The sequence below is a fragment of the Lipomyces tetrasporus genome, assembly GCF_029532465.1.
Source record: "Lipomyces tetrasporus strain NRRL Y-64009 chromosome Unknown POJ06scaffold_6, whole genome shotgun sequence".
NCBI classification, from domain to species: domain Eukaryota; kingdom Fungi; phylum Ascomycota; class Lipomycetes; order Lipomycetales; family Lipomycetaceae; genus Lipomyces; species Lipomyces tetrasporus.
Window position 1 is genome coordinate 221,406 of NW_026611601.1, and position 16,221 is coordinate 237,626.

The 16,221-nt window shown below is 49.3% G+C and overlaps 8 protein-coding genes and 1 non-coding gene across 9 annotated transcripts; 4 read left to right on the forward strand and 5 right to left on the reverse strand.

The window, feature by feature from the left end:
* Nucleotides 1-621: 621 nt before the first annotated feature.
* Nucleotides 622-2,501, forward strand: POJ06DRAFT_113041 (cytochrome P450). The gene is made up of 2 exons (XM_056184108.1): nt 622-2,041; nt 2,096-2,501. The coding sequence occupies exons 1-2, from the start codon at nt 752-754 to the stop codon at nt 2,291-2,293; spliced, it is 1,488 nt and encodes a 495-aa protein (XP_056043041.1). The 5' UTR covers nt 622-751; the 3' UTR covers nt 2,294-2,501.
* POJ06DRAFT_113042 (uncharacterized protein) lies at nt 2,502-3,502 on the reverse strand. The gene has a single exon (XM_056184109.1). It carries the CDS (start codon nt 3,468-3,470, stop codon nt 2,709-2,711), a length of 762 nt encoding a protein of 253 aa, XP_056043042.1. The 5' UTR covers nt 3,471-3,502; the 3' UTR covers nt 2,502-2,708.
* A 1,290-nt stretch (nt 3,503-4,792) lies between these two features.
* Nucleotides 4,793-6,026, forward strand: POJ06DRAFT_275928 (uncharacterized protein). The gene is made up of 2 exons (XM_056189668.1): nt 4,793-5,293; nt 5,345-6,026. The coding sequence occupies exons 1-2, from the start codon at nt 4,817-4,819 to the stop codon at nt 5,675-5,677; spliced, it is 810 nt and encodes a 269-aa protein (XP_056043043.1). The 5' UTR covers nt 4,793-4,816; the 3' UTR covers nt 5,678-6,026.
* A 481-nt stretch (nt 6,027-6,507) lies between these two features.
* On the reverse strand, nt 6,508-7,803 carry POJ06DRAFT_238367 (uncharacterized protein; the record flags this gene model as incomplete). The annotated part of the gene is made up of 2 exons (XM_056185989.1): nt 6,508-7,722; nt 7,786-7,803. The coding sequence occupies 2 exons, from the start codon at nt 7,801-7,803 to the stop codon at nt 6,508-6,510; spliced, it is 1,233 nt and encodes a 410-aa protein (XP_056043044.1).
* Nucleotides 7,804-8,327: 524 nt separating this feature from the next.
* Nucleotides 8,328-8,401, forward strand: POJ06DRAFT_t50. The gene has a single exon. It is a non-coding gene; the product is annotated as a tRNA-Asn (tRNA).
* A 285-nt stretch (nt 8,402-8,686) lies between these two features.
* Nucleotides 8,687-9,412, reverse strand: POJ06DRAFT_238368 (uncharacterized protein; the record flags this gene model as incomplete). Its single annotated transcript, XM_056185990.1, has 2 exons — nt 8,687-8,929; nt 8,987-9,412. The coding sequence occupies 2 exons, from the start codon at nt 9,410-9,412 to the stop codon at nt 8,687-8,689; spliced, it is 669 nt and encodes a 222-aa protein (XP_056043045.1).
* A 633-nt stretch (nt 9,413-10,045) lies between these two features.
* POJ06DRAFT_254005 (Ctr copper transporter family-domain-containing protein) lies at nt 10,046-10,957 on the reverse strand. Its single transcript, XM_056187708.1, has 2 exons — nt 10,337-10,957; nt 10,046-10,281 (listed from the first exon to the last, which is right to left on the reverse strand). The coding sequence occupies exons 1-2, from the start codon at nt 10,903-10,905 to the stop codon at nt 10,170-10,172; spliced, it is 681 nt and encodes a 226-aa protein (XP_056043046.1). The 5' UTR covers nt 10,906-10,957; the 3' UTR covers nt 10,046-10,169.
* A 989-nt stretch (nt 10,958-11,946) lies between these two features.
* Nucleotides 11,947-13,748, forward strand: POJ06DRAFT_197520 (FAD-binding domain-containing protein; the record flags this gene model as incomplete). Its single annotated transcript, XM_056185074.1, has 2 exons — nt 11,947-12,107; nt 12,158-13,748. The coding sequence occupies 2 exons, from the start codon at nt 11,947-11,949 to the stop codon at nt 13,746-13,748; spliced, it is 1,752 nt and encodes a 583-aa protein (XP_056043047.1).
* A 48-nt stretch (nt 13,749-13,796) lies between these two features.
* POJ06DRAFT_113057 (amidase signature domain-containing protein) lies at nt 13,797-15,814 on the reverse strand. Its single transcript, XM_056184110.1, has 2 exons — nt 14,058-15,814; nt 13,797-13,975 (listed from the first exon to the last, which is right to left on the reverse strand). Exons 1-2 carry the CDS (start codon nt 15,592-15,594, stop codon nt 13,845-13,847), a joined length of 1,668 nt encoding a protein of 555 aa, XP_056043048.1. The 5' UTR covers nt 15,595-15,814; the 3' UTR covers nt 13,797-13,844.
* Nucleotides 15,815-16,221: the final 407 nt, after the last annotated feature.

Below are 16,221 nucleotides of genomic sequence, written 5' to 3' on the forward strand. Positions count from 1 at the left end.
TCCATACATATGAATCCGGCTCACCTTGCTCTGCAAATGAGCTGGTCTAATATACGTAATGGATCGGTTATATTTAGAATTACAAGCTGTTATTGTTACGGACAATCAGGGTTAGGGTAGTGTGGCTTGGAAACGGCGCTGCGTATGCTGGACGACATTACTGCGTTCCTCGCAAAGCTACTGCGTAAACCAGGTTGTGCCTTATGACTATCTATTCCCGACACAGCCGAAAAATTCAATACCTCCCTCGGTAATATTTGCTTGATAACACGGATATCCGCGGATAATGTCCATGGATATGACTAATCAAGATTGCTTTATCCGTATCCGTATCCGTAGCTGCCTAATGTCTATCCGTATCCGTAATTTTGACGGATATCCGCGGATATATCCGTTATCTGTGATCCGTGGCGATCCCTAATTTAACTTCGCTGTGGATTGCTATTTAGAAAAATAAATGGAATGGTCTTTAGTGATCCGCTCACATGCCGAACGCGTTACCTGAAGAAAATAACATTTAGCCGCTGTTTTGGTTCCTGGTGAAGTTTATTCGACAGCGGTCAGCAAATGCTGCAGTGTTGCTGTGGAGACGGAACGATTCTGTTACGTCATTGACGTGACGTAGAAGCCGACGCCATTCACCAACGATCTCGCTTCAGTTTTAATGCCCGTCAGTTTTAAAGTTGAGGAATGGTAATTGGAAAATCTGTAATTCCTCAGCGCTGATCCTTACTGCTGGACTACCAGAAATATGTTCAGTCTCGACTTCATTGTGACTGTCGTGGCTATCGTCTTGAGTGGTACAATCTTACAGCACGTCCTTCTGTCGGCGGCAACAGATGAGCCACCATTCATAAAGGGCCCTGTTCCTTTTCTCGGTTCCGCACTCGCTTTCGCGAGGGACCCACAGCCGCTCCTACGTAATCTCCAACAGAAATACGGGCGAATCTTTACAGTCTATGTCGCCGGCCAACGAATGACCTTCCTTTGGGATCCGATCTTCGGCAACCGACAAGCATGGAATAACACAAGCTGTCTCTCCCTTGGGCTCTTCACGCAATACATTGTGCAATCGCTCTTCGGATTCACCAAATCCGTAGTTGCCGATCTCGAATTTCTAGACCAACTTGCGAAAAAAGTTATAGCTGTCCTGAGCTCAAAACCGTTGCTGGCAGACATCATTAAGACTTTACAAGCGACGTATCTCAGTCTGGTCGACGACAACTCACGATACGCGAACTGTGATGAGGAAGTTATCAACTTGTATGAGTATTGTCGGCATAACGTGTACTATAGCTCAGCGAGGGCTCTGTTCGGACCGGGATTTCCATTTGAAAAAATTTATCAGCCGTATATCCGCTTCGAAGACCACATCACAAAGTTCCTCAAACTGTACCCCCGATTTTTGAACAAAGAAGGATACAATGCGCGGCAGGAAGTGCTGGACGAACTAGGTTCTTTCTTCGCGGACCCTCATCGCGTATCGCAATCCTCAGTCCTTGTGCGCTCGTTATATGACATCTTCATGGCCAGCACGCACAAATCTTCCGCTGATTTCGCAGGGTATTTCTTCGCGATAATCTTTGCCTCCAAATCGAACTCCGTTCCGGCCGCGTTCTGGGTATTAGCGAATATAGTCGCAGATGCGGGACTCAAGGCCGAAATCGAGCGAATAATTGCGACACATTATGACCCTGAGTCGGACGAGTTTGAGTGGACTGCGCTGATGGAAGATCCGTTGATTATGTCGTGTTTTAAAGAGACTCTCAGGCTCAACACGAATATCTTATCAGGACGACTCGTAACGCACGATCTCACACTTAAAGTCGCGAACCAGTCTGAAGACGACTCGAAAAATGTAAGGTTACGAGAAGGGAGCACGATTCTGATGCCATTGGACATGTTACATTGGAATCCGGAGGTGTACCCGGACCCTATGAAATGGATCGGCAAACGATTTTTGGACGAGAATAAAGGCGTTTTGATCCGTAATGCAGATAAGTGGCGTTCCTACGCACCTTGGGGCGGCGGTGGTCATATTGTATGTCTTCTGTGCTTCCTTGTTATGAAATATTTGCTTAACGACAGTGGATAGTGCCCTGGACGACATCTCGCAGTTTATGAAGCGGTTATACAATTAGTCTATACACTCGCCCGGTTTGACGTCGAACCGATCGAAGATCTGCCGGCGCCAATTATCGGCGATCGTTACGGTGCGGGGATGTTAAAACCTGAACGAGGGTATCATGTTAAGTTTACGAGACGCAAGGCGCCGTTGATGTCTGTTGTCTGAATATGTATGAGGCAGAGGTGTTGATTCTCAGCAATGTATTGAATACATTCGGGATTTGAAGTACTAGACATCTACGGAATTTCCTCAGCAAGGGTTCAAAGGAACATGATTGATTTCTGCGCTGAGGGGAGTTTATTTTCAGTTTGGTCGACATTTCGTATATGGAGGACGGTCAGGTTTGCGACTAATGGCGTTGGACATGAGGGATCTTAAATCTTCAATTTTAACAGAAGAGTCATTCTCTATCACAATCGTTATCCGCTAGTAGAAGGCAAGTCACGAATGGCCATCGCAATACATCTGATACATCTGTGCAAGACCTGACATCATCATATGTGCTAAACTTGCCCTACAACATGCATTAACCTCACGCTATTCAAATCTAAGCTTGCATATTACATCCGCAGTGAAGTTCTTAGGAAAACAGTACCGCAATGACTCCAACAACTGGCCAGACACAGCCAAGTTTGCAAACGACATTGGCAACTGCAGCGGAAGACGAAGTAGCAGCTGGAGCTGCAGTGCTGGACGTATCCGCTTCAGTAGTGACATCCGTCTGGGTCGCCGTCGCGATACTCGTGATGGAACCGGTAGTGGCAGCAGCGGACAGAGAATTGGTAGATGAGCTCCCGTTTTCAAGCGAGTCGTAGTAGGACGAGTACGTCACGTTGAAGCATGGGATTGAGGACGTGCTAAAGTCGCCCGTAGGGACAAAGGTGATGTCGGCGCAGACGTAGTGAGTAGCATTCGCGCTGTCGTCCTCGGCGATGTACATGAGTTGGAACGTCGCATTGCTGCCGGCACTGACGGTACCGTTCTGGTCAGGAACGTAGTAACACATATGTCCGGCCTCGAGCTCGTCGACCTCAATGATGTCAAGGAACTGTGTGATAGAGACAGCGTCATCGTTGCCGTAGTAGATGGCAACATCAATATCCCAGGCATTGTCCTGCAGCACCAGTGAAACAGCACCGTCAGTGAGCGGGAACTCAGTGCGATTCACAGCATTGGTCGGGGAACCGCAAGGAGTGTTGTCCCGGTCATCCGACCATTCTCGGTCCGGGGGCCATAGGAACGCGGCTGGGCCCATCTCCTGGGCGCCTGTCTCGCCATGAGCCTGAGCAGCGACAAGACCTGCGGCAGAGGCAAACACGAAAAGTGAGCTTGAGAAGTACATGACAATACAATTCTGCCTGCGCAAGTGGTGAAGACGAATGAGGCAAAGCGAAGGGAGAAGGGCGAATGGATAGCATTATATGGACGCGATGCAGGCGCGGGCCTGTCTAGGTGGATAGACCAAACATAGACAAATCTGTTGCCGGCAGGGTGATTGACCGGTAAGTAGCTGACAAGCGCCATGCCTGTTAACGTGCATCTGCATGGCTTTCAACGACAACCGCTAGGCGTCATGGCGTGGTTTCTTGTTGTACACCTCCGGTTGGTCTGACATGCCCATTCCACTAACATTTCAACCGAGTGTTGCATCGGTTATACGTTGCTATCAATTGTTATTATATTTTGTATCTTCAGTTATGAGGGTTTCGGAGAATACATGAATATTGTATCGGGTTGCTGACAGTCAGACTTCAGTGGTGCCATCAGCAATATCGCTCGACGAGCGTCGAGTGATTGTCGGCCAGACTGCACTTGAGTTTCGAATATAAAGTTGCGCGAAGAACAATTATCTATGGTCTAGAGCGGACTGTGCACGTTGATGAAGAGCGAGCGAAGTTTAGTGCGTTTAAGGTTAGATGAATTCATGTGGTTTATCTAATCAATCTAATCGCATCAGGCCGATGGGTGCGCATAGGGTTAAAGCAGCTGCATATCTCCACTTCATCACGCCGACATTGATCTAGAATGAGCTCGTATTGCAATTATCGCCAAGCTCAGCTCTACAGGCATGTGGTCGTTATCGGCCAGTCCTGGCTGCGGATCGCTCTGCAGTCCTATCGTCTTTCCGAATCCTGTTGCATTCTCGTGATACGTCATAATCCCTTAGATGTCAGATATTAAAACTGTAAGTATCTTCAACATGAACTGTGCGGATTAGCCCAGGAAAATCTGTCCATCTACAGAAGTTAAAACCTAAGTAGTAGATGCGGGGTGGGACAAAGCGAGGCTCCATTGCATTGTCTCGACCGCTCTAGGCTAAACGAGCGACAGCGCATCAATGTCCTCATCGGACGCATCTGATCCCGCTCGTCTGCAATGCTCTTAGCCAGTCCTTACTCAGCGTAACGGGATGTCATACTAGCTGGTGGGACCGTCGGGTCCCTTGGGCTCCACATTTCTGATCGCATCCTGCGGCAGAAATCTCCTGCCTTCGTCCTTGTTGCAAATTATAAAGAAGGCATACTTTTTTTGCATATATTGGTCGCTCATTTCGGACTGACCTTCCTCCCTGCAGACTGTTGCCAGTCGTTAAATTGAAATCATCCTGTCCGCATGAGGTTCTCAACGGCATTTGTCACACTCGCGTCGGCAGTCATCGTCATAGCAGGCGACACAACAATCGTGACAATGTCATCCGCACAATGGAAAACGATAGCACCAGATGGCAGCATAACGACTTTCACTCCAAAAGTCTATGCTGGAGTGACCGTATATGGTTCGCCAACGGTCACGGCTACGGCTTCAATATCCAAATGGGTATCGTTGGATATATCTGGCAACCCTTACGACATGACCGCGACCACGACCACATCCGGGACCGTCACCTCGACTACCAATCCTTCTCCAACACCAGAATTGTCTGACAAGCTCTTTTATCAAGAACAGTCGCCAGTATTAGGATGTTGGGAGAGCCGCCTTCCTCCGCCAACAATAGACGGTCTCCCATTCTGCACCCCGCAGAACGGGACCGAGCTCGTTGTTGGAGAAACTTATTTCGTGACATGGAACCCCACCTGGTTTGGAGGCGGTATAGATGACGTTTTGCACGTCACGCTGCAGGGCCGAAGTGTCCCGATTGACGACGATAATGACGAAATATTTCGGGTGCGCATTTCACGATCCAAGTCGACGTCGGCCACACTGACGAATATGTAGACTGATTCTATCATAAACGCTTTTGGATTCTACCCGTTGACAGTGGAATACAATTACACGACTTTCTCAGAAGGCGGTTATTTCTACCTCAACATTATCCCAGTGATACAAGACGGTACAAATGCAACTCATACAGGAACAAAATCTGGCCCTTTAATGCGGTTCATAAACACAAGGCAAGACGGAATTACAGAAATCACTCGGGTTCCATCCGACAATGTCAAATCAGCCAGCCTCATCAACGACGGCGACTCTTCGTCGGGCGGCGGGTTATCCCGGACCATCAAAATCGTTATCGCTGTCATCATTCCTGTTGCCGTAATATTTGTCTAGGGAGTAATCTTGTATATGATATTTTCCCGTAGAAAGAGCGACCGCTTTCTTTTTCATGCGCGGGGATACGCTACTGGAAGGTCAAGGGCGGAACGCACCATAAGACGAAACAACCACGCTAGTTCGAGCATCGAGTTGGACACTTTTGGGGCTCCGCGCCGGTAAAATAGTTGCCGGGCTGGCCCATAATCTTTTCAAGAGCCTCTCATGTTACTGAGATTTGTTACGACCCTGTGTGCTCCATAGATGACTACAAACCGTCTTGCTTTTTGACGATTGAGTGTCAATACAGCATGTTTACAGTCATTTTATTTAGCAATTGCGGATTTAATATCAAGTTTAAATCGGTAAATACTTCAGATTTGCTGGGGCGTATTAAAGCCGTATTTAATTCTAAGTAGCCAAGTATATAGCCCACACGGTTTGGAGTTCTAGAGGAAGCAGTAAACTCATATATTACAGAGTATTCTTATAAACGGTTTGCTCTTTTCTTTTACTTACAGCCAGATATGACACATTCGCGAATGAACGGTGATACCCACAAACAACGTGCACAGGAAGAAAAAATTAACAGAGCAAAAGCTGAAAGTCGCAACGGCACTCAAAATCTAATAAAACGCATACCAAAGCCAGATATGTCAAAACACAGAGTCACAAGAAACAGTAATCAGCAAGAAAGTCCAGCAACGACCACGGAGTAGCCAGATATCACAGAAAACCGTTGTTGCAGCCAACTCGAAATATAACAGATCAGAGTAAAGTATTCAGGGTTCTGAAAAAAGGCATGGCTGCAAATCATTAGCAAAAACTAAATATTCTATCCAGCATACTCACACAATTGTAATGACTAAGCTGAAAAGGATATATCTCCATAGAAAGCCGAAGGTCTCGGAATATGTTTTCTCTAACCTCTCTACAATTGTCACAGGAAGAGGAAGGATAATGCTCAGGATTGGGCCAGGTTTTGGGATTGCATCGCAGAAATTGTTAGTTGCACAGACCTCGTCACTTCGACCTTCAGTACTCTGAATTTTACCGGTATGCTCCGCCGATATTCCCACAAATTCTCCCCTAGCACCATCACCAACTTTCGATGACTGTGAAGCGGACTCGTCGTTGGATCCTGTCATAACCATAACGTGTTCTGTCCGGCTGATCACCCTGATGGGGCAAGTCGTATGTGTCCTCATAGGAACTGCATCCAATTGACACTCCCGCTTATCCTGTTGTTTGTCCAGAAGCAAGCCCGGTTGTGCGATGGCGCCTCGATGACTAGAGTCACCATGACTAACCCCAAACCACTGCTCCTCTGAATAGGCCCCATTACATCTCACGTAGTCACCCTTAGAATCGTGATCGTTCTTCGTCATATTCTCCTGACTCCGCCGTCCAATCCGCGAGAGACATGGCTTTTGCCAATGGGTCCAACCTTTACTGATCCAAGCTCTCGGCAGACTTTCCAAGACGCCATGCTTATCATCTTCGACTTTCCGAAACGTGAGGACTCGAACGTGGTTTGAAAATGAGACTCGCTTCTCGCTAAATGGATCATTCTCGCGCTTGATCGCTATGGATGTATTGCTGGTGCTGTTGGCCGAACTTGGCGATGATATAGGGATTCGCGATCCCTGTGTTGATTGTGGATACTGCCGCGCACAAGATCGCAACGCATAGTTTCGATTGGTGATAGGAATAGGAAGTTTCGAATACATGTGCCGATGTATAGCTTTGAAGTCTAGGGCGTGCGGGCTGATGTTTAGTGTGGCAGGAGATCGAAGGATCGATCGAGGCCGTGATGCAGCCGCATTGCATTCTTTCGCATACTGACCTAGCAGACTTGTACCAGCGCGACGTCCGACGGTAGCTGGGTCTCGATCTTGTGGAGGTTTGCCGGTCGGACTAGGCGTGCTAGCGTTGAGAGAGCCGACGGCAGGGCGCTTTCTAGTTGGTGACAACCTTGGCGACCGCCAGCATGATGACTGATCAGACACGCTCACAGTTGATTCCTGCTTATCTCCATAATCATATCCGCTTCTGCAACCATGCTACATGCAACGCTACCGCGTCAGCAAGGAATCCAAGCTTCATGATCGAAAATAAAAACTCACCGGACGAAAATAGGACATTGCTGATTTTATTGTTGTTTCTCTGTCAAATTCCAGGTAGCGTGTTTTAAACTCGTGAGCATTTAATGCCGCTCGCATGAGATAAGCAGCCGTACAAGTGATTGTCACAGCGAACCGGATGGTGTCACGTCGGTTCTGTATGCAAACGTATTAGAACTCCCTTGCGCCTTCTGTAGACGTCGGGTAGCCGGCAAATTTAGCTATCATGTTGTCGGGTTAGCCAAACGGCGAATGAATTGGGATAAAATGTCGGGAGAAATCGTGGGGTAAGTTGGGATTGCAAGCCAGGCCAGCTTATGAATTATGAACGAGAATGCCCCACACTGACAGACACCGCAGACCACCATAACAGATATTATCAGCGGTATCAAAATTGTTCACATCAGCAAGGCAAGTCAGAGCAAACAAACAATAAACATATAAAAAGATCCACAAACAAACACGTTAGGTCAATGAGATTTCAGGATTAGGGTTTGTTTTTAAGCTACATTACTGGTTTGGGGATTTGCTGGCATTGATCACCTGACTGGATGGCCAAGCTGGTTAAGGCGTACGGCTGTTAACCGTAAGATCGGGAGTTCGATCCTCCCTCTGGTCGTTTGTTTTTTTGGCTTCCTTTTGATTAGTCGAACTTATTTATAGCCTTACTTTCTTTTGATTAGTCGAACATATTTATAGCCTCTTATAGCCTCTTGTAGGCATGTTTACTTTTAGGTGCGTGTTGTATTATTTGTCGAGTCATGAATGAAGTTATCGTACGCAGCAGCAATTAAGACACCAGAAACGATTCTAGTAAAATGATACAACAGTACAAAATATTCATATTCATCCGTCGCAACTTCTTGTTTTTCCATGGTCAGCTATTTCTACATGTCCGACAGCGTTACAGAGCAGCCAATCCCAAAGAGACTAATGCCATTCCCAAGAGACTGCCCGAAACGACCGCACTGTTGGCAGCGGCGCTGGATGAACTAGCAGCAGCGGCAACGCCGGAGGTTGTGGCCGAACCGGACTCCGACTCGGACGCGCCGAGCGAGCCCATCCAGGGACCAGAGCTAATTCCCGTACTATTTGTGCACTGGCTCGAGGCTTCTGCTCCTTGGAGTGAGATGGAGACATCGGCGCACTGGAGAAGTTAGCAAAACGAGCCGCGACAGGTATTCAAACAATTTGGACAATTTACGTTGTAGAGCTCGCCGTCGTCAGAGGAGTAGATGACCTGGATGGTGCCATTCAAGCTACTGGATCGGCTTGACGGATATACGGAATTGGGGATGGTGACATTGGGCAGGCAAAAGTTACCGGCGCCAATTGCGAAAAAGATGGGGACGAGAGTGACATTGAAGTCGTCGTTCGTAGAGCAGTCGGACGAGGACGGGCAGAACTTGATCTCGATCCCAGAATCAGAGTGTGAGCTCGACGTCGCCACAGGGCTGCCGTCCGGATTGAACAGCGTCCGAGCGGTCGAGAAGTCGTTGAGTCCACCGCAAGGAGCGGTGGTCTGGGTCTCGTGGTTGGACCCACGTGAAGTGGGGTAGACGAGGTTGAAATGTCCAAGGACGGGAGCCGAGAGAGCGAGTAGGATCGACGAGGTGGTGGTGAACCGCATGGTGTTGCACGTAAGGGTGTGTGGAGAGGACCGACAGGAGAAAGAAACCGACAGGAGAAAGAAGGGCTTACCGTCTGTATATTATGCGATAGAGACGGCGAGAGCGCAAGACGGCGGTCAAGTGCATATAATTGTCGGCCCCGGCCACATATGCGAGCACGACCGGTATCGATCAACAAACACGCGCATTGGCGGCCGAACTGTTCTCGCTATATCAGACGCGGTCTTCCTCGGCTGTTAAGGTTCGCGGTTGGCCAAGATCGGCGATATGTCAAGCTCCTGCATATTAATTTGCTCTTTACAACTCAATTACCGCTCATCTAGATGCGGCCACTAATTCCCGATCACAGTAATTGCTCAGCGGAGAATCGACCGGCAGCTTCTGGACCAATTTGCTTTAGCTCGTCGCTACATGCGGCAAATTGTGACAGTGGCTGGTGTCGACGATGGAATGTTGAAACCTTAAGCTGATTATGCTAACCCCTTAACAAGCCACATCTCTGCTGCAGCCAACTAGTTGGGTCTTGTGGCGGTGCGGACAGAAAAACGAGCAAATTTCCATTGACCAATGTCGGCCATGCTGCGGCATCGGAGCCGAAATCACTAATCCAGCGGATAGTGAACTGAGATAAGTTAAGATTAATTAGATTCTATTAAATTTACGAGTACATTTATTGACAAAACCTGACCATGCCCATAACAATCCACTAATATTAAACTCACCCCGGCAATATAAGTCCATATGCAGCCGAGATGGTTAATGACCGGCAAAATTTGATGAAAATCGGCCGAACAGCAGTTCGCCGAGAAAAATTCCGCCCAGGACCGAGAGAAAGTAGCCGACATTGAAAGTCATGACGGCCAACATCCTGTACAATATTTGTTAGTAGATGCGTTGAGCTTGAGAGACCTGAGGAAACGTACAGTAGATAAGAGACAGCAGAGAGGACAAGCTGGATGAGAGAGAGCGGGACATCGACCGAAACTCGCCATGGCCGAACGTTGCGGAACTGGAGCGGGTGTTCGGACTGGACAGTGGCTTCGGCGGCGGATTTCTCGAGACTGTCAGCGTAGGTGTCGGTCTGTAGATGATTGGTCGTTGTCGCGATGTTTCTCATGTTTAGAAGGGTACGCGCACTGAAGTAGCGTTCGGTCCGGTGCTTGAGAACGTGCAGGAATCTGTACATGACTGCAAGCACAATGAGGAAGATGCAGATGCCAGCATACTGTCCGGTTGATGACGGCGTCCATCCCGTCGCGAAGAGGAAGTCGGAGGCCGAAGTGTGGAAGGACATGGACGACATCGACATACTGCTACTCATATCCATGCCGTCCATTGACGAGGACGACGACGAGGTTGGCATGGCCATGGCCATGGTCGTCGAGGTGGTCATGGCCATCGACATCGTCATAGCCATCATGCTGTGATCCATTGAGGTCGTAGACTGCATTGTCGGCATGTCAAACATTGCCGATCCGGACGAGGACGCCATGTCGATATTATTGTTGTTATGGTGGTGTTGTTGTTGTTGTTGTTGTTGTTGTAGTGTTGCTGGTGTGTGAGGAGGACAGAAATTGCGGACGACTTGGTTATGTTTCCGAATTCTCTTGCCTGCTAAGTCCGGCACCGGCGGCATCGGCCACTTTCCTGCCACCACTGACTGACACCCGCACTTCTCTACGCAGTCTAGCGCCGCGACCTATTATGATGACCATAGTCGACAGCTCAAAATGCAATTATAATTACTCGTGTTCTGGACCAACTAACTGTTCCGCCATCTGCAACTCGTTTGCGGGCGGGCTCGAATCCAGCCACCAGCCACGATGAGCCGCACGCGGCACTGGCCAGTGAAGTGTGGCGGTGGAGCACAATCGAGCAAATATTGTCCGGTTCCGGCATAGTGCAGGAAGTGTGGCTTGTGATTCGCGAGTGCGGCTAAATCACGGTGATTGCAAGCAAACTAGACTATTGTTATCTGCCTTCCAGCTGCTCTGTGCAGTTGAAATTATGCTCAGTTAATTTCGGCGACGAGAGTCCAACACCACGGCCGGAACAACATTGTTAGCCTAACAAGTATCATCCCGGCAGTCTAATTTGCGCGTTCTCGCCTTCTCTCACGAAACCATATCGAGCAGCAGCCACAGACTGTGCGGCGGTGGCCCTCCAGTAAAACCTATACATCGTCAGAAAATTCCATCTTGACTTGTCATCGATATCTCGTCACGTTTCGCTGTCCGCTGAATACCAGTTACCTCTATTCGTCGATAGTCATCGCCACTAGCTAACTACCTGACCGTGTTTAGCAAGTCTGTGGACAGTCAATCGCTTTATCGCCCACCAAAACAAACACGAATACGAAGTGTGAGGGGTTTGACAGCATAGCCCCAGTGGCGCATTCATATGATCTCGATCTCAATACCACGTCAATGACCTCTATTTAGCATAGTCAGAGTGCGACGTCTGTAACTGCAACCGCATTTGGGGAATTTGATAGATATATACTTCACCGATATTCAACAACACAACACAAAACATGGCAAGGTACAATTTTGCAAACATGGGCGAAGGTCGGTTCAATCCCGATGGGTCTCCGCGGCCAGGATACCTGGCCAAAATGTACTGGGCGGTTATTGGCGGTTTTCTATGTATTGCCCTGCTGTTGCGCATATTTGACGTTGGGCTGGCATTACACCGGTATGTTTGTCCACGACCGTTCCAGGCTCTGGTTGCACTGACGATCTTAGGAAACGGAGCTTGAATGCGCGACCAAGATTCGTATTGGCAAGACTGCACGCGACGTTCACATCGATCGCTCGAGTCGTCACCTATCTCACTCCTCCTTTTCTCCAACGATACCCAGGCTTTATATATTTCCCGTCTGTCGGCCGCATGCTACTAGTTCTATCCTACTTTGGCTTACTCATCGGACTTTTCTTTTATCGGAATCCCATAAATAATCCCAGATCCTGGGAAAATGCGGCCTACCGCGCAGGATGGCTCACCATCGCCCAACTGCCGCTCCTAGTCTTGCTTTCCGTCAAGCGCTTATCCGTCATCAGTCTCATCACTGGCTCCACATCCAGCGTCACGCTAAACTTCTTCCACAGATGGGTTGCCCGTGGACTGCTCCTCACGGCCACTCTACACATGTTTTACACGATGCGTTACTACGCCTCCTTCGAGTTCTTAGTCCTCCAGCTCAAGACTGATATCATCACCCGCCGTGGTGTAGGAACGTGGTCCGTGATGGCCTGGATCGTTGTCCTGACTAGCATCCGACCAATCCGTCACTACGCGTTCGAGTTGTTCTTCGCGAACCATGTCATCTCGATTATCGCATTCTTCATTGTTGTCATGAAGCATACACCTTCTTACGCACATGTCTACATCTGGATCGCGATCGGGATCTGGATCGCAGACGTCACATCGCGATGGGTCCTCATTCTTGCCAACAACGCGTCGGCGTCAGGACTGCGCTACCGAGCCTCGGTTAGTGTCATGCAGGACGAGAGGGCGCTTACCGTCGAGATTCCCATGACAGCATCCGTCGGCTTGCTCAAATGGACTCCCAGCCAGTTCGTCCGACTCTCATTCCCCACCGTCGCGCCGTTCATGTCTCACCCGTTCACCATCTCGTCGCTACCACAAGACAATAAAATGCAATTTGTTATCCGGGCCAAATCGGGGTTCACTAAACGCATGCTTAAAAAGACACGCAGCATAGGTGCAGATATGGAAAAGCACGACGACAACCTGGCCGCGACAGCGACGTACCCTGTTATCATCGACGGACCTTATGGCGGTCCTTCTCGGTCCTGGAACCAGTTCCACGCTGTTTTGAGCGTTGTCTGTGGCGTCGGCGCAACATACGGGTTTTCTGTCCTTCGCGACGTTTGCCGGGACAATAGAGCAGTTAGAAGTCTCCAGCTCGTTTGGATCGTGAGAAACTACTGCGACATTTTTGCTTTCCACGATCATCTAGAACAGATCGTCAAGGCCCGTGATGCCGACACGGCGTCCGATCTGTCGGTGCTAATCCAAGTCTTTGTGTCTGACTCGACCACAATCCCTGCCGTCGGCCAATCTGACCTTGACAGTTTTCTCGCCCGGCATGGCGACGTCATCCAACTCATTCCCGGAAAACCCGCCATTCGCGAACTAATCCGCGGTGTGCTCGGCGGAGCCGAAGGCGAGACCGGCATTGCCGTGTGCGGCAGCCAGAAACTTGCTGCCGACGTGAAGAATGATGTGGCAGTGTTGTTGGACGCGCGAGCCGCGCACACGGGTTCGGGTGCGCAGGGATGCTGGGTTCATGTAGAACAGTTTGAGGCGTAATTATTATTTGGCTTTGTTGATAATGCATAAAACTCCGGGTTTGATCTTAATACAGGTTTATTGATGATATTTTATATGTACAAAACTTTTGCAGCCTTAGTGCTCGTTTGCCAGCACTTTTGCAATCTCGTCCATGGTCTGGAACAATTTCGGCTCCATCTGCCGCTGCCCAACTAGTTGCAAACCAATCGGAAATCCCTGAAGTCTCTCACGCACGCCCTTGGCCCCTATTGACAGTCATTAGCAATTGCATCCGAGAAGTCCGACGCAAAAAAAAAAAAAAAAAAAAAAAAAAAAAACCTAACGTACAAGTTGACTGCACCTTGGCGTCCATGTCGTTCAGAGGCGGCGGCATATCGATGTCGTCTTTGCCCATGTCGACTGTCGCGACCGGGAATATAATGCCGGGGTAGTCCAGCAGATTCCACGTCCGGGAGAAGTGTGACCGGACCAAGAACCCGTCGGGCCGCGCCGGGAATGACTGGATCGGCAACAGCAGAGCATCGACCGGCAGTCCTGACTTTGTCTTCTTGGCTGTGTCCGCCCAGTATTTGAGCCACGCCCGTTGCAGCTCCGCCCGAACCGACGAGTATGCGTGGAACTCAGAAATACCCTTCTTCTCGCAGGGATACATGCCGCCGTTAGAGACCGCCGTCGACCATGGCTCGCCCGTGATGTCAAGCTGGGACTTGAGGAACATGCCGCCGTCGACGGTGAAGAAGTCGACCGCGTTGTCGGAGATGTCCTGGAACTGATAGAGCTCGAGTTCGATCAAGTCGTGTCCCGCTTCTTTCAATTTGTCACACACTTCGTTGAGAGCACGTGCAATCGGAGGCAGTGTCTGGACTTCGCCGTCGAACCGAATGATGCCGACAGACAGGGGCCGGTTGAGTGGATTGGGCTTGATCCAGGGCAGATACTGGCACGAAGGGTCATAAAGCCACGGCTCGGTCTCCGCGACCAGACGCATCAGCATCTCACAGTCACGGTACGAGACAGCCATCGGGGCATTTACACAAAGAACGCCGACCGTCTCCGCACCGGGCTCCAGGTACCCTTTCATATTGTGGTACGGCAATCGGCCGGACGATGGCTTGATCGAGTAGATGCCGTGCGAGTACGCGGGAACTCGGATCGACCCACCGACGTCGGTTCCAATACCGAGAAGCGACCCTCGGAACTTGATCAACGCAGCCAGACCGCCAGACGAACCGGACGCTGTGATCTCCTTGTGGATCGGGTTACGAGTCGTGCCGAAAACGTTGTTGTCCGTGTCGGGAACCATCATACTCTGCGGAACATTCGTCTTGACGTACATAACCGCGCCTAGCTTTAACATCAAGTCGACAATGACGGAATTCTCCTTCTCAGCCTGGAACGCATAAGCAGCAATGCCGACGACTGAGTCGTACCCTTTAACGTTAACACTATCTTTCAAGCAAATTGGCAAGCCATGGAGTGGTCCCACGGTCGTTCCTGTCTTCTCGAACTGCTCGTCCAGCCACTTTGCACGCTCGATTGCCTCGTCGTAGAAAATTTCAGTCAAGCAATTCAATGCCTGCTGGGCGATAGCTGACCGTTTGCAAAACGCAATCGTCACCTCTTGGGACGTGTAGCTGCCCTTGGCTATCTCAGCCAGCAAAGACGTCGCGTCGTAATTCTCAGTGATTTCGAGTTCACGCGGGGTTAACAGGCCGCAATCTTTGGCAAGGGACAGCAAATTGACGGGTTCCGGGTCAAAGGTAATGCGCCATGCCTCGGGAATCTTAGTCTCGCGTTCAGCGAGTTTGGCATCGCGGATCTCTTGCCACGGTTTTGCTGTGACTGGAAACACAACAGGCTTCATTGTCTTGTCCTCGAGCCCAGAGTATTCTTTAAACTGAGGAGAGCACGAAACTTGCCGGCCGGCTCCGAGGATTATATTATTATGTCTGTGGCTGGCCGCTATCTCAGGGGATGAGATGACTCGTGGCTTCGAGAAACCTTATTATTTTGCGCCCGCCGCCGCCGGCGGCCCATTAATGTGATTTGACAAACTATAACTACCGTTGTTTACTGTAGATAGATTTGTAAACAATTCAGTGATCTGTTATTTTTGATAATACTGTAGTCTTAGACGTTTGGCCCCGCCGATCCAGGTGACAAATTGAGCGCATCGAAGAAGATAAAGTTTTATTGATAAGAGCATTGCCGATAAGACTTACCGTGATTGTCAAAACGGATGGATCTCAGCTGTTCAATAAGGTAATTAAATGACAAGTCCAACTGAACCTAATTGCAGCTTCATCAAGTAGTTATATAATAATCTGAAAAATATATATGGAAGGAAACATGTTGGCTATGTACTTCGGCGTGGGCAGCAGCGGGGTGACTGAATTCGCAATAGACAATCCGATCTGTATAAGATCAGTCTCCGCGGGAACAACTTGCTAGTCGACAGAAGATACAGTCTATGGATTGTCTCGGATCTGAT